This window comes from Siphateles boraxobius, unplaced genomic scaffold (assembly GCF_051911475.1).
Source record: "Siphateles boraxobius isolate OS27281-9 unplaced genomic scaffold, OSU_SipBor_1 8, whole genome shotgun sequence".
NCBI lineage: Eukaryota > Metazoa > Chordata > Actinopteri > Cypriniformes > Leuciscidae > Siphateles > Siphateles boraxobius.
The window spans coordinates 13413254-13428709 of record NW_027509208.1 but is presented as its reverse complement, the minus strand read 5'-3'; the positions used below and the strand labels follow the sequence as shown (position 1 = coordinate 13428709).

The window sequence follows — 15456 nt, the reverse complement described above, 5'->3', positions numbered from 1 at the left end:
GATGTATACAGTCTATAGTCTCAAATTCTGTATACTTTAGTCAAACAAAACTATCACAACATAGTTTTAATTAGGCATCATCTGTGACATGATGCCGGTGAATTGCAGAGCTTGTGCAAACATTTCCACATCGTTATGATCAGATGTTTTTTATTAACTGTTGTTTTCTTACCATTGTCATTTCTGTTGAGTGTTTATTTTGTTATTTAGAGGATAGTGTTCAGCACATATTCATCTGTCGCTCTCAGCAGGGTGGACAACACCAGGAAGGATCATCATTAACAGTATATCGCTGCAAATGTATTTCCAAATTTCTTTTTACTTCTAAACAAAGATCGAAAAATAAATTTGCTGTGGGGGACCTCGGATCACGTTCAGTCCGTTACGTGTGCGAGCACGAGCACAAGCAATAAGTTGCTGGCTGCGGTTCACTTAACGGCCACTGTTGTCGCTAATAACAAGGGTTTCTGAAATCTACATCTAGCCCCTTTCATACAGATACACATATAAAGAGTTGTATTTGCACTTTTGATCTGTGGTGTTTTAGGAAGACATCTTTTAATGCTGTTTGTAAACATAAAAAGCATATTTTCTTATATGTGATTCTCTTATATAGCGTTGGTCTACAATACATAAAAATGTAATTATTAAGACAAGATGTCCAGAGATCATGTAGGGTTCGGAAAGCTAGCTGTTATTAACAGTAGCTTGAATTTCTACTGGATGTTTCATGTCCCATACTGGTGTTTGTGTTGCCCTGTTATTACACTGATTCTTATGCAAACAGATGATTCAATCTGTCCTGTACTCAAGTTGCGGGTCGGCATATCCCGAGCTGCTCCTCTAGTCAGTCTGTGAGTCTGCGTCCTCAGGTTTGGGTCTGGCCAGGTTCGAGCGCACCCGTGCCTGGTCTACAGAATCTAACAAGTTCTTGGCATCCATGGCCAAACCATGGGCCGCGGTCAACATCTGTTTCTTGCACTCTTCTTTCAGAGAGGTGATGGCGTTCTGCTGGGCCAGACGCATCTTGCTGATGAGCTCAGCCAAGTCCTTATTCAACAACTTCTGAGTGCCTTCGATCTGAGAGCAGAGACAAAGAAATGTTGAGATCACCTTTGTGCTCTTAAAGTGTAATCTGTATTGGAGAACACCTTTTGCAACACTTAGAGAGGGCATTTCACTAGGAAAATGCAAATATTACACTATATTGTTAGTGTCATGAAATCAGGTCCGATACCTCTGTTCTACAGGAAACATGCAGATTTGGTAGTATATCATCCACACTGTTGATCAGATTTCTTAATGAGAGTCCGACAGTCTGCAAATTAATTATGTACATTAATACATCAATACACAAATACATTAATTTAAAATTTAAGCCAAAATATATTTTTTCACTGTATGAATTAAATATAAACTGATTCTTATTAGATATAAAATACAAAATTCCTTCAGTCTAGAGCAGTGAGTAATTTTCTCTTTGTCTTTTGTTGTTTTAGCAATATTTACGCAGACGGCACAAGGTATAATAGGCTGTCAGTGTGAGTAATGCATGTAGTTCTTTTTTTCCACAGCTTATTGCACTTGCACAACTCTTTTTAACATCATGCACGTCCTGTTCATTATTTTTTCATTTATGCACGTTTCTTTATCACTCTAATAAGTGCCAATCAATTTTAGTACCTAAGTAGAAATATCTCTATATAGACACTTTATATTGTCACTTTGATATATCCTCATACTGCCCAGGCCTAATCTCACTTTGACAGAAGAGATGTATTCAGTAGATGGCAGTGTGTTAATGTCATTTTTCAGCTGCACCACCACTTTCACCACGTCCATGACACACTGGTACACATTATCCTCTGAGCGGTCCAGCTCTGCTGTAGGTGTAGGCTGAAAGACAGATGACAGACAGAAGACACATTGAACTGAATAATTGTTATTACCATTGTAATGGTAAAGGGAGGGGTCAATTATTTACACATTAAATATATACAACATGCATACTGTACATGAGTGTAAACAAGTCTTTACTTGCACTGTAGTTCTGGGTGGTTTTGAAGGAGGATGATGCAGTTCAGCTTTAAGTGGATACAGGAAACAGTCAGTATAAGAGGTAACAAGTTAATCTGGCACAAGAATTACATTAATTTTCTCATAAAATATAAAAACATGTGATATAATTTACAATAGATTGACATCCGTATCTTGACTTTTTACTAGAATGCAGAGGACTTACCATAACTAAGTGGTGGTTCAGGGGCCTGGTAATTAATAAAAAAATAATTATTGGGGTTGTCAAATTTTACACTCAGGTGGTAGTCATTTTTTTACATAGTACATCAGATCTATGAACTGGAATGAAAATATAATTGATACAACATGATATGAGTTTAAAAAAAATAAAGAACATACACACCTCATGCATATTTGTGCCCTCGTGAACCATTGGGTCCTTAAAAAGAGCAACAAGCATGCAATGTGTATTATTACAAATATTAAAGACAGACCTATATTACATAAGAGATTGGTAAAAAGGTTTTCCTCCTTACCAGTAGCTTCTCCTCCTTCTTTAACCATTTGGTGTCCTCCTCCATCTGCTCTTTCTGCATCTTCATAGTATCATGCATGCGCTCCTTCTCCACCTGCCACAGCCTCTGGGCATCTTCCATAGTGGATGGACCGAAGCTGAACTCCCCCTCCTACCCCGTACACACACACAAATCCATATAGCTTCTAATAAAAGTCTACAGTTATTTCTTTATATTTTATTATTATATTATTTTATCATTTTTAAATAAAATTAAAAAACAAATACAAAAATGAAATTAAATGAAAATACATTTAAAATAGACATCATGGCTTAATTTTACCCCAAGACTGAGGCGACGGGGCGAGGCCTTGGGAACGGACAGAATGTTGGTTGAGTCCACAGGTGACTGGTAATCACACGGGCTGGCCAGGTCTGGTGAACTGGCACATAAAGCCTCATTAAGCTAGTGAAAATCAGAGCAGGATACATTAAATTAATATACAATTAAATAAATATAAAATATAATTATTTACAATTATTATTATGTACAATATTATAGTAATAGATAATATACAGTATATATATATATATATATATATATATATATATATATATATATATACACACATACATATACATACACTCTATAGAATCAATGAATATTTAAATTTACAACAATTCAGTGCTTAGTGATTTAAACTTTAAACTATACATTTCCTATATATGATATTTAAACAAAAAGAACACACTACCTGGAGATGTAGGCCGACTCCAAGGGTATTTCCGAAGCGGCTAGTATTGACTCTAGAAGGCTGGAGGTGTAAACAAATCACACTGACTGTTAAGAAGAATGTGCTGCTGTAACTAGGGCAAACAAAAAGCCAATAAAGCTGACAGCTACCTTTGGTGGAGGTTCACTAATGTTAAACTTGGGCTCCAGGAACCGGGTGTTACGGGCTTTGTCTCTCTCTCTCTCCACCTCCGCCTCCTTCTCCATTTGGTGGACATCACTGTTAAAAAAGAGTGCGTTAGTTACAATGAATGTAAACATAACGGAAAAAGATGGATAAAATGTCAGTTAATGCAATGTTCTGAACCATTTTATATAATTTAGAGAGAAAAATGCAAGATATTATATCAATAACAGTGATTATTATTGGGCAGAAACCTGATGTTGCAGGCTAGTTCAGTGAAGGTGGGTCTCTCGCGTGGGTCGTAGCTCCAGCAGCGGGTCATGAGTGAGTACAGGGCAGGAGGGCACTGTTCAGGTTTGGGCAGCCTGTTTCCCTGTTCCAGCTGGTTAATCACATCACGATTGTCAAGCCAGTGGAACGGCTGTTTACCTCGGTTCGTAATCTCCCACACACACACAGCTGGACGGGAGCAACACGAGAGCATAAAATGTACTTAGGAGGAATCACATTTTACTCTTCTCAGAAGAAATTAATACTTACATTCCGCGAATATGCATTAAATTGATACAAATGAACATTTAAGGCATTTCATTCGGAATAAAATGTTGGTTCCTCTTTTCTGAAAAAGTGAGGCCAAAGCTTGAGTAACTGTTGGGATCATTTGTTCACCTTTCCCCTGCTTCAGTACTGAAGATGGTGCTTCTGCACTCTTATGTGAAGCCATCCATCAGAGAGACTGAGTGAAAGGTCATGATTCACAGAACATGGCAGCTGAGGTCCACAAACAGAGGGGTCTCTGTCTCTCTAGTCATGTGTTATTTACCCCATGTGTCAGTGAGGGGCGTCACAAAAAAAAGAAAATCTGTTGACGTCTCAAGCTATCAAGATATCAGTTGATCAAAGACTAATATAAATACAGTACAGAAAAAGTATTACAGATATGCTTTATTCCAAAATGATTATTTAATAATTGTACCAGGAAATTAGTTTAAAATGAAAAATGGGCAATAAAGTCAGTTATTGTATGGTAATTTGTCTAAATTAAGTTTGATAGTGGGCCTGGGGCACTGAATAATGTTTTCAAGTAGAGGATGGTTAAGCATGCCAAAACAGAAAATTGGATTCATAAAAAAGAATTGTGTGCCCTCCGAGAACTTTACGATGACTAATAAAGATAGAGGCAATTTTAGAAATATTTGTTTCTAAACTGGCAATATACAAGCGATTGTCTGTCTATATTACTGTAACAGTGTCATTGTTTGGTACACTGGCCTTGTGTTAAAATCTGATGATTTTCTTCTATTCACTCACCAAACATCCAAACATCACTGGCCGCGGTGAAGCGTCTGAAGTTAATGGATTCAGGAGCCATCCATTTGATCGGTAAACGAGTAACAGATGCTGAAGACATAATGCAAGGTAATGAGAAATTTCCAATGCCTGCTATACAAAATATAAACATCCACAAAGCTAAGAATATTTTTGAAGATTTATATAACGTGGCACTAGCGGAGTTTAGATGCAGTTTCATCAGGGAATGAAACGATGAATCAAGCAATGATTAAAAAAATTACAACTTTTATGAGTGTGTAAACAGCTGAGGTAACCTTTGTAATATTCTTCATCCTCTATGTATCTGGAAAGCCCAAAGTCACCCAGCTTCACAGACTCAGGAGTGGCAACAAGCACATTTCGTACAGCTATGTCCCTGTCAACCAGATGACAAAAACACGTAAGACAAACAGCAACAATAATGAAAATGTCACATTAATGCATAGATTTCAGAATGTCTTAGTATTTGGTTTGTTTCTTTTTCTTTAATGACAGTAGCACTCGAGCTGCATGAACTCCACAAGTTTGTGTAAAACCTGATGATCACATTATCCAGCATTTATTGAGATGATCTTAAGAGCATCTTGAGCTTCAATGGAATCAAGAACATCTGACCATCTGTACAGAGTTGTATAGACATTGTCACAAATCTACTTATTTTATTAGTGACTTAAAATAATAGATTTTTTTTCACATCACAATATCCCATTACTTAAAAACTTTGTTTACTTCCAAGTATGGACCCACTGTACGTATGTATATAAACAATTTGAGTGATTTCCCAGAATGCTCTGTCTAATAAAAATGTAAATGCATTACTACAGTACATGCACTAACAGCGTAAAGTTTAGGGTCAGTAAAATTTGAATTGATTCATTTCAAACAAATGCTGTTCTTCTGAACTTTCTACTCATCAAACATTTCACACGGTTTTCCAAAAAAATAAAAAGCAGCACAATTGTTTTCAACATTGATAATAATAATAATAAAATGTTTCTTGCACTCAAATTCAGCATTTTAGACTGATTTCTGAAGGATCATGTGACAAGACTGAAAATTCAGCTTTGCTATCTCAGGAATGATTTACATTTATGTAGTAAATTTAAAACAGATATTTTAAATGGTAATAATATTTCACAATATTGTTGTTAGTATTGTATTTTTGATCAAATAAATGCAGACATGGTGAACAAAGTCAATTAAAAATACTGAATTGAATGTCACACCGGTGGACCATGTTCATTCCCTGTAGGTAAACAAGTGCTTTGCAGATCTGTAGGCTGAAGAGAACCAGAGTCACACTGGTCAAACTCTGCTGGTTTTTTGTCAAGTACTTCCCCAGCTGTAAGCACAAAAAAAGTATTTTAGAAAAGGATTAGTGTGGCAATTTCCACTTTATTAAAGTGGAGCATTACACATCATATAGTCTTTCTGCTGCCCTGAAAGGCATTTTTCAGGCCCAATGATGGTTTCTAAAGCATTTAGTAACTATATTAAATCCCAACCATGTTTGCTTACCACTACTTGACTTCTCAAGCCAGTCATTCTGTACTTGCCAAGAACCAATCGTGTTGATTCACATAATACTGAACTTCCTGTGAGTTTGTAAACAGTTTATGACAGTTTTACAGAGCCTGTAAATGTTAATAGAGCCATATCTATGGCATTCACATAATTGAGTTTGCTACATCAATCACAGCCGTTCTGGCAAATGGAATTACACTATGGATTGAAAGGAAATTTTATTGATTTAATTTAAAAGTTACGTAAACCCCTCTATGTCATATAATATATTACCACCCTTTCCAAAATAATCCCTCATAGTGACAACATTATTGGCCCTGCAATTTTCCAAAAGACGTGTTTTGACATATAATAAAAATAAGAGTGATATCATCCAGCATCAGAGCTGTTGCTTACCTCTCCGTGCTGACACAGCTCCATGACAATCCATACCGGGTCTTCCTCAATGACACCAATCAGTCGCACTATGTGTGGATGGTCAAGTTTCTTCATGATAACTAAATGGGTTGAACATGTATATTCATTATTTTAAAAAAATAAATAAAAAAATATATAATTTTTTATTAATTTACATGACTTTTTCACTTTTAAAATTATGCTTCCTCATATATCACATAAAATTGTGGTTCTTGAAATAATAATAAAAAAACAAATCTCGCTTTGTCTTATTTTAAATAATATTTTATTAGTAATTTTGAGGCCCCCTTGGAAGTTTGTTGAAGGCGCCATAGTGGGCCCTGGACCCCTGGATGAGAACAACTGTTGTAAAATGCAAGGAAATAAAGAAAAAGCAAGGTAAATGCTTTTTTTCTTTCTTGTGCATCATTTCTAATCATAAAATTATGCAAAAATCCATAAGTCCAATAGAGGTCCAACAGGTCCAAAAGTGCCCACAGTTGAAGAAACACCCATCTCTTGACATTTACATTCACATACCTGCTTCACCCACAAACTTCTCTCTGACGTCAGGTGCACACTCCTTACAGGTCTTCACCGCAACACTGATCTTCTCCCCAGTCTAACCATGACAATTATTGAAAATTCAAATTATTCAATTAAAAAAATTCATAATCATGTTAGTTAATTCACTGATGATAAGATGTATTAATGTTATTTTGAGACATCTAACAATATTATGCTAAATGTAAAAGGACAAATCCAGATTTGACCCACAAAAAAAAACAAAAAAACATTTTAGTATTTGTTGTATCATAACACATCTAAAGTGTCTGGAAGTAATGCTTGCCTTTTTATGGTAAACTCCTTCATGAACCTCCCCAAAGAACCCTTCGCCCAGCATAAGTTTCAGGATAATATCTTTCCTGTACAGGCCAACCTTTGCTATTGCGAAACACATGAAAAACTATGAGAGGACTTGAACATCAATACAGTACAAACAATAATGATTTTACAGTGATACTAAAAACAATTCCCTTACATACCAGGTGGTGGTGGCTTTTCATCTGCGATTTCACAGTATATATCAGAGTCTGAAACATGGAGTTGATGTTATTCACATTGTCAAGAAGATGTTGGAATAATTCAGTAAATATCAAGCTGGGTTCCTGAATGGGAGGGTGTGATACTCACTGCTGTATCTGAAGCTTTCTTTCTGCTCCCTAACAGTGGGAAAAAGTGAACAGCATTGAGGACAGTGAAATAAAGTCTCTAAAAAATGTGCAACGTTTAATCAGCAGGTCCAGATCCATTTCAATTATTGCAAATTTATCCATGTTAGATCACTTCAGAGTTATAGTAATTAATATTCATATTGTGGAGAACAAAACACAGATAGAGGAATGTTGATGTACTCACCCTGAGGGAATTTCAGGAAGTGAGTTGCGCAACTGCACACCTAAGATCGCGAAGATAAATCTCAGTTTACAACACAGAGAAATATGGCAATACCCAAACCCATATTAATCACAGAAGTCATGATTCAAAACACAACATTCAGAAGAATGCTACCCTAAACTCTATTCTCAGATCAACTACAAAAGTATTAGTCATTTATCTCCTTGGTAAATGCCTCTGAAACTAGCTCACATAATCTCTTTTAATTGCCACTTTGCCAGATGACTATTGACATTTACAGACATACAAATTTGGGACTTACCTTGAGATTTACTTTTATTTAATCCAGCTATCAAAGATGAGTCTGTGTGGTTAAGCAACCGACAGTAGCCATCGATAAGATCAGCCATGTTCTCCGCAATGGCCAGAGACGCCACGCTGACAGAGAGAGGCTATGAATGGAAAAAATGTCACGGCTAGTTTAGTACATGAATGGCATTGTGCATACAAAGTTTAACAACCTAATACTGGGCATAGTGAGCACATTCTTACCTGTTTGGCACCCTCGATATCAATAAGTAACAATGTTCTGCCATCACTTTGTGTGTTATACTTGATACTTCGGATCTGTTTAAATTCAGCAAGACAGACAGCCTGGGAAGAGTAAAAGAGAACAAACTTTAAACAACATTTGGACACTGACAACTACGGAAGTATATTTCACCACAAAATAATAATATTAAAAAGGTAATTGCAACTTTTCATCTCACAATTCAGACTTTTTTTCTTTACATATAAACTTCTCACAAGTTTATATATCACAATGTTGACTTTTTTGCAGAATACTGACTTTTAAGTTATACATCTTGCAAATCATACTTTTTTCTCAGAATTCTTAGTTTACATCTTGAAATTCTGACTTTTTTACTCAGAATTCTGCATGTGCATGATTTCAGGCCAGGTGTCTAAAAATTTGGGAATAATACAGAATTGTGAGATGTAAACAGAATTCTGAGAAGAAGAAAAAATAATTGCGGGATGCAATTGCAATTCTGCAATAGTTTACTTCGTATAGCTAGCAATTGCGGGATATACGGTAAATATGGCATTCAGATTTTTTAAAGACACAATTGAGATCAAAACTCACAATTGGGATGAAAAAAGGTCAGAATTGCAAGATAAAAACTCACAATTAACTTTTTTTTTAAATATTTTTATTGCTTGGCAGAATGAAATTTCCATAGACAACTGTCCTGAAACTGAAAATAAACTGATCGTAATTAAAATAAAGACTTTTCCAAGTATGACGTTGCTCACCGTGGAGTCTGATTTAGTGCGTTGACGAATGCCTTTGAGACCAATGACTAAATCAACTGCTAAACTCCAGCCTTGCTGTGTAGATTAAGAAGGACTTCAGTAAATTAAGTATTACATTAAATCTGAGTTCAATTTCTGGCCACAATTAATAAATAACACCTAAGTTGGGGAACTTGTGGAAACTTACGACTAGCTCACAAGGGAATATTTCCTCGTCAAAGTTGGAGAATTCTCCATAGGTCTCGAAGAACTTGATCATACACTCGTCCTCTTTTAGTGTAGCATACTGCTGAAACGTCTGCTGGATGAGCTTCCGAAGTTGCTTAGCCTGTTAAAACCAAATTTTTACAGTTTATGTAGAATGTCAGTGTGTTAAGCTCTCATAAGATTCTGTTTTTTTTTTTATCGGGGTCCTGATCGCACTGAGAGGGTTTACATTTCTGAACTTCATCCATTCAGTCAAAAATACATGAGCCAATCTGAATTTATGCTGAGTTTAAATGTCTTATCTGTAAAAGTTTTGCAATTGGTATTATAGGTTGTGACGAACAGCTGGTTAAGGAGAAATGATTACTACTACTATTTAACACAGACAACATTAACTTGGGAAATGGCCATTCAATCAACTACTGTCACCTCTTGAAAAGCAGAAAACCAATCTAACCTTCATACTGTCAATAAGTCCCTTAGGAAAGAACAGGTCCAGACCAACATCTTTTCTAAATAAAAAAGCCACGATATTAGCAAACAAAATCACCTTTATTAAAATGACTTTCGTACAAATGAAAAATATAAACTTACTCTAATAAGTCAAAATTTGTCTTTTTCTCTAGACCTTTGGCATTCATGTCTTTATAAAATCTCCTGAAAGACAGAACAAACCACATATGTCATTCAATGCTCTGACATTAACAATTCAACAGCATTTTTTTCTCAGTTGTTGTTCATGAAGTCCTGCAGTTACACTCGATAACAGGCAAACAGAGTCTGCTGTTCTTTACCTGATCTCTAAACAGCCTAGCTGAAGTGCCATGCCGTCGCTAACTTTGCTAGCGTGATGCTGCATGTAGTCACAGCGCACCTGCCACAAGAGAAACAGTATTTTCATGGACTGAGCGACATAAGGTGACTATATATAAGTTACAACCACAGAGACGAAGCAAATCTGGAGATGTTTGCTGACCTGTTGATAGAAATACAACAGGAAGGTTCTGTCTTCTTTTAACCTCTTCATGAAATCAACAGGAATGTAGCGAATTCTAAGGTCATATCTGAAATAAAACACACAAATATATATATATATATATATATATATATATATATATATATATATATATATATATATATATAATATGCAACATTAAAATAACAGACAGTTTATTTGGTGATGTGAGTGGGAGTGTTGACCAGCGTTATTGTCCCTCACCTCCACTCTGCCTCAGCATGATGGCGCTCGTAACGTGTCTCAACCTCTCCTACAGTCAGGTCTGGGTGAAGCCAGTGGAGCTCCTCAGATTTGAGGTGTTTGAGCCTCAGCCCAAAGCAGCCTGCGTTCTGCACATTTGGACCCAAACGCCCACTGATCAGAATAGACTGGATGATAGTCTGAAGGATAAGCAAAATACAAAGTGTTTAGACAATATATTCCAACATTTGGGATATTATTAGTAGAAACACTATGCATTAGTTTTGCCAATCATATACACTGCCGTTCAAAAGTTTATGAACAGTAATTTTTTTTCTTTCATTCAGCAAGGATGCATTAAATTGATAAAGTGACAGTAAAGACATTTATAATGTACAACTGATTTCTAATTTAAATTTCCATTTAGAAACTTCTTTCAAAAACATTTAAAAAAAACTTACCAACCCCAAACTTTTGAACAGCAGTGCATGTATACCTTGATCTGCCATGAGCTGTCACATTTGACCAGTTTGAAGTTTTTGCTGAGGTTGTTGCTGCTACTGAAGCACACTTTGATAATCTTCACAGGGCCGCCATCTCCAACAGGACCCAAGTCAGGGCTTTTGATGCCCTCATCCCAGTCCTGTGTGGGTACCTTCCAGGAAAGGGTGCTTGCATCACTCGCCATGTCCAAGTTACGTCCTCAAAGATATTCAAACACCATTACACAATCATCTCATCTGGTAGTATGGCCAGTTTGGAAAAACAAGAACATTGTTTAATAGTTAGATGAATCATGTGGCATGTGCTAAGGCTTTAACAATTAATTACATTGTATATAATACTTTTATATCACTTATACCATTTTACAGTAGGAATTGTAATTACAGTAGGATATTTCATTTTGAGAATTGCTAGAGATTACAATTAACAGTGTTATTAAATTATTAGTGTTATTAAAGATTAAAATTAAGTAACCATTAGATGATGAGGCACTTCTGTGATCGCAACAAAATTATGGAAAATGTAATCTACATGTAAAAATAAGGGAATTTAGCATGGACAATTATATATACAATATCATCAACAATTTTTTTTTCTTCTAAAATCGCCTGATAACTGATATATGGTAGGCTACTGTGCATTGTTATTAGACAACCTGAAAAAAGCACATTCAAAATGGATGTTATATGACCAAAAATCCATTAGACCAAAGATTACACTGTGTTTGCTCACACTGGTTGTGTTTCTGTGCTCAAATAATCACATCGCTCTGTCCCCACACCCATGTGATTGAATTTTCTGGAATATAGAGCTGATACAATATTGATGATTGATTTGGTCTGAGATTATCAGAGGGTGTTTGACAAAATCTAAAGGCACAGCAAGAATCTAGTTTATAGGAAGTTTATAAATGTATGTTTGCATGTATGTGAGCACATCTGTGTATTATCTTTTAGGGCCTGTCTTGGTGTTTTGTTTGCCCGAGGCAATGAATTCCTAGAAGTAAGGCTACTTTTTTTTATCCCTCAAGCACGACTGCCAAGCTACCTTTGTTTGTGCACAAGCAACTGAAACAGTCCTGTGCAATGCATGTATATGACAAAACCTTTATGTGCTCTGTTTTTTTAAGTGTGAGATTAATTATAATCCCTTGCAGTTACTGTTGCAAAATGAGTCACAAATGGCAAAATAAAAGTACCAGCTGTACTTGGTTTCAACTAAGCCTTTATTTTAAGTGACAAATCATTTGTTTACACAGGGCTAAAGTTTCAGTGTCACATCAGTAAAGTGGACATTGTTTTTAAAGTCAGGTTAGTTGAAAAAAGAATAAAACATAAGTGTAGCAACTAGAACTTGACTTGTTGTTCTGAAATAGTTAATCTAACACAGATAACAAGTATGTGGGATTTGACCTCTGGAGGCTGTAATTTTTACAAGCTAATGCTAGCTTAGAGCAACAGAACACACACACACACACACACACACACACACACACACACACACACACACACACACACACACACACACACACACACACACACACACACAACAGAACTAGCACAAGGAAGGAGTTATATGTGCAAACAGCATTTTTAAATACCTGGATAAAGTTTTTCAATGTTAAGTTCTAAAACAATAAAGAAATACAGATTTTAGTTTGTTTTGTCTAACATTTTTTCAATTACACTTGTATAAGTCACTGAATTATATAGCTCTATGTTTTGTTGTTTATATAGTGAATCACATGCCCTGACAGAGCAGACAGCAAGAAGAATGAATAAATACATAATTTATAGACTAAATTATACATTTCGCTATACACTCGTGTTCTGGTATTGTTATTTTACACTTGACACTGTTAAAAGTCTGATAGTCTTGATATTTCCACTATTAACTCTAATGGAATAATCAAATATACACTTATATGTTTAGCATTTAATTATATAATTGTGTGTGGTTTCCTGAATCCTCCTCACCCAAAACACTCCAAAAACTGAAGTACTGTACTGAATTGCTGTAAACACCTATCAAAGGGTGAATACTTAGTTAAGAAACTGACAACTATAAACCCTTCTAAAGACGAGATAAACATTAAGTTAAGGCAGACCGCCTAGATTGCAGCAGGTTGCGTCACGTGGCCAGAATGCATGCTCTATCTATGAAGAAAACCCTGGAATGCGCGTGCACGTAACCGTACCTGCGCAGACTTGCCCTCCCAAAACACCACACATAGCCAACATATAAATACATGTAAAAGAGTTGTAGTGTAAAATTGCGTATTTGAATTAATAGCATGTCTATATATCACAACACTTTGGAATCTATTGTATGTTTTGTGATTTTAATGAGTGTATTTTACTTTAACAACTTGCTAAATTAACAACTTGACCTAGGCTACATGGAAAACAACAGCTCATAAGATGTTTTGCCCATCGCCGTTAACGCAGTATTAATTAAAGTTGCTCACTAACCTTGCAAAGTTGTGCTCTTGTTGTTGTTGTTTTTTTGTTTGTATTGTTTTTCTTATTTCCTTTAAGATCCTCAGTCAAAGTCCAGCTCTCAGAGTCAGGTAGATAGAGAGACTGTTGAAGCCACTCCCTTCGCTTGAGTGACTGCAGAAAGATAATATTGCCTAGCAGTGTCGAATGATATCCGTTATTGGTGAGACTGAGCAAAAAGTCGCCGCTAATAACACGTTCTCACATTGTAATATGCACACATTTGATTTGAAACGCCATCCAGTTTGCAAAAGTCACAAAATATTGATCTTTTATGAGCAATGATGGGAATAATCAGGAATAATAACAAAAAATAATCAATTAAGCATTTCTCAGAAAAAAAAATATATTTTATTTTTCATCAAATAGGCTACATTGATGATGTTTTACTAAGACACAACTGACATCTAGTGGCCAAGTATATGAACCACTAGGCAACTTTTTTTTTCACTAAGCAACTTTAGACTTTGCCCTTTCGTAAAGTGACGCAAAAAAGTATCTGTCCTGAACAATAACTGCTGATGTTTACATTGTAAATCCATTAAATTAACCGTTAGTGACATTTGAATTTTATGTAACACATTTGAATAAAGGAGCGACAATGTAACATTTAGTAGAGAGGTAAACTTTAGATTTGGTTGGTCGTTAACATTTTTTCTTTCACAACAATTAGATCGAAATCTAAAATTAAAATAAAGATTTAAATCTAGGTGAATAGTGAACAGTAGTTCTATAATTTTAATACTAAAATACCACTGCCATGGTACCTGTTGAAGGTGCCTGCCTGCTCTATAACTGCTCAGCCAATCAGATTATGGCACCGGAACTGACTGTTATGTTTTATATGTTAGTTTATTACTGTAATATCTGTGCACCAGAAATACACCACAAAAGTTCTGCAACAAATGTGTTCAAATTTGTCATTGAACCACATTGTCTGCCTCAGTAGATGGCAGTATATTCACAGCAACACTAGGGGGGAGTTTCCATCCGCCATTGCACAAAAGCTGAACATAATTCTTTGTGCAGTGTCTAGCAGTGTAAATGACAATACGGTTGATTTCTGGTCACAGACACTGCATGGATCTTAAACTTATTTCTGACAGCTTGACCCTTTCAGGATGAATGAGCCATGCGGGATGGACAGAGTCCAGTGCAGTGGCAGATGGAAGTCACAATGATCAGATGTTAATAATAAGACTGTTTAATGTGTTTAATGTGCTGAAGAATCACAGTAGGCTAAAGACACGCACAAGAGCAGACTCATTTTACAGAGCTTCCCTTACAAAAAAAGTATACTTTTATACTGTTGTGTACTTAAAGGGTTAGTTCACCCAAAAATGAAAATGATGTCATTAATGACTCACCCTGATGTCGTTCTAAGCCCGTAAGACCTCTGTTCATCTTCGGAACACAGTTTAAGATATTTTAGATTTAGTCCGAGAGTTTTCTGTCCCTCCATTGAAAATCTATGTACGGTATACTGTCCTTGTCCAGAAAGGCAATAAAGACATCATCAAAGTAGTCCATGTGGCCTCAGTGGGTTAGTTAGAATTTTCTGAAGCATCGAAAATACATTTTGTTCCAAAAATAACAAAAAGATTACTTTATTCACCATTGTATTCTCTTCTG

At 35.8% G+C, this 15456-nt stretch overlaps 1 protein-coding gene across 3 annotated transcripts; it reads right to left on the bottom strand.

Annotated features, from left to right (window-relative positions):
• Window positions 1–133: 133 nt before the first annotated feature.
• ptk2bb (protein tyrosine kinase 2 beta, b) lies at window positions 134–14222 on the bottom strand. 3 transcript variants are annotated; one of them, XM_077219996.1, is made up of 31 exons: window positions 13798–13995; window positions 11319–11524; window positions 10844–11022; window positions 10601–10688; window positions 10419–10498; window positions 10219–10281; window positions 10082–10136; window positions 9605–9745; window positions 9418–9492; window positions 8653–8754; window positions 8423–8552; window positions 8122–8161; window positions 7897–7925; window positions 7749–7796; window positions 7553–7647; window positions 7243–7324; window positions 6703–6803; window positions 6009–6124; window positions 5058–5158; window positions 4762–4851; window positions 3705–3909; window positions 3438–3546; window positions 3289–3348; window positions 2877–2999; window positions 2556–2705; window positions 2423–2458; window positions 2243–2267; window positions 2038–2084; window positions 1762–1896; window positions 1238–1318; window positions 134–1080 (listed from the first exon to the last, which is right to left on the bottom strand). In XM_077219996.1, the coding sequence occupies exons 2-31, from the start codon at window positions 11508–11510 to the stop codon at window positions 844–846; spliced, it is 3015 nt and encodes a 1004-aa protein (XP_077076111.1). In that variant the 5' UTR covers window positions 11511–11524; window positions 13798–13995; the 3' UTR covers window positions 134–843. The 3 variants fall into 3 exon arrangements, with proteins under 3 accessions (XP_077076111.1, XP_077076110.1, XP_077076112.1); XM_077219995.1 differs by having other exon boundaries at window positions 11319–11562; window positions 13798–13989; XM_077219997.1 differs by lacking the exon at window positions 4762–4851 and having other exon boundaries at window positions 11319–11562; window positions 13798–14222.
• Window positions 14223–15456: the final 1234 nt, after the last annotated feature.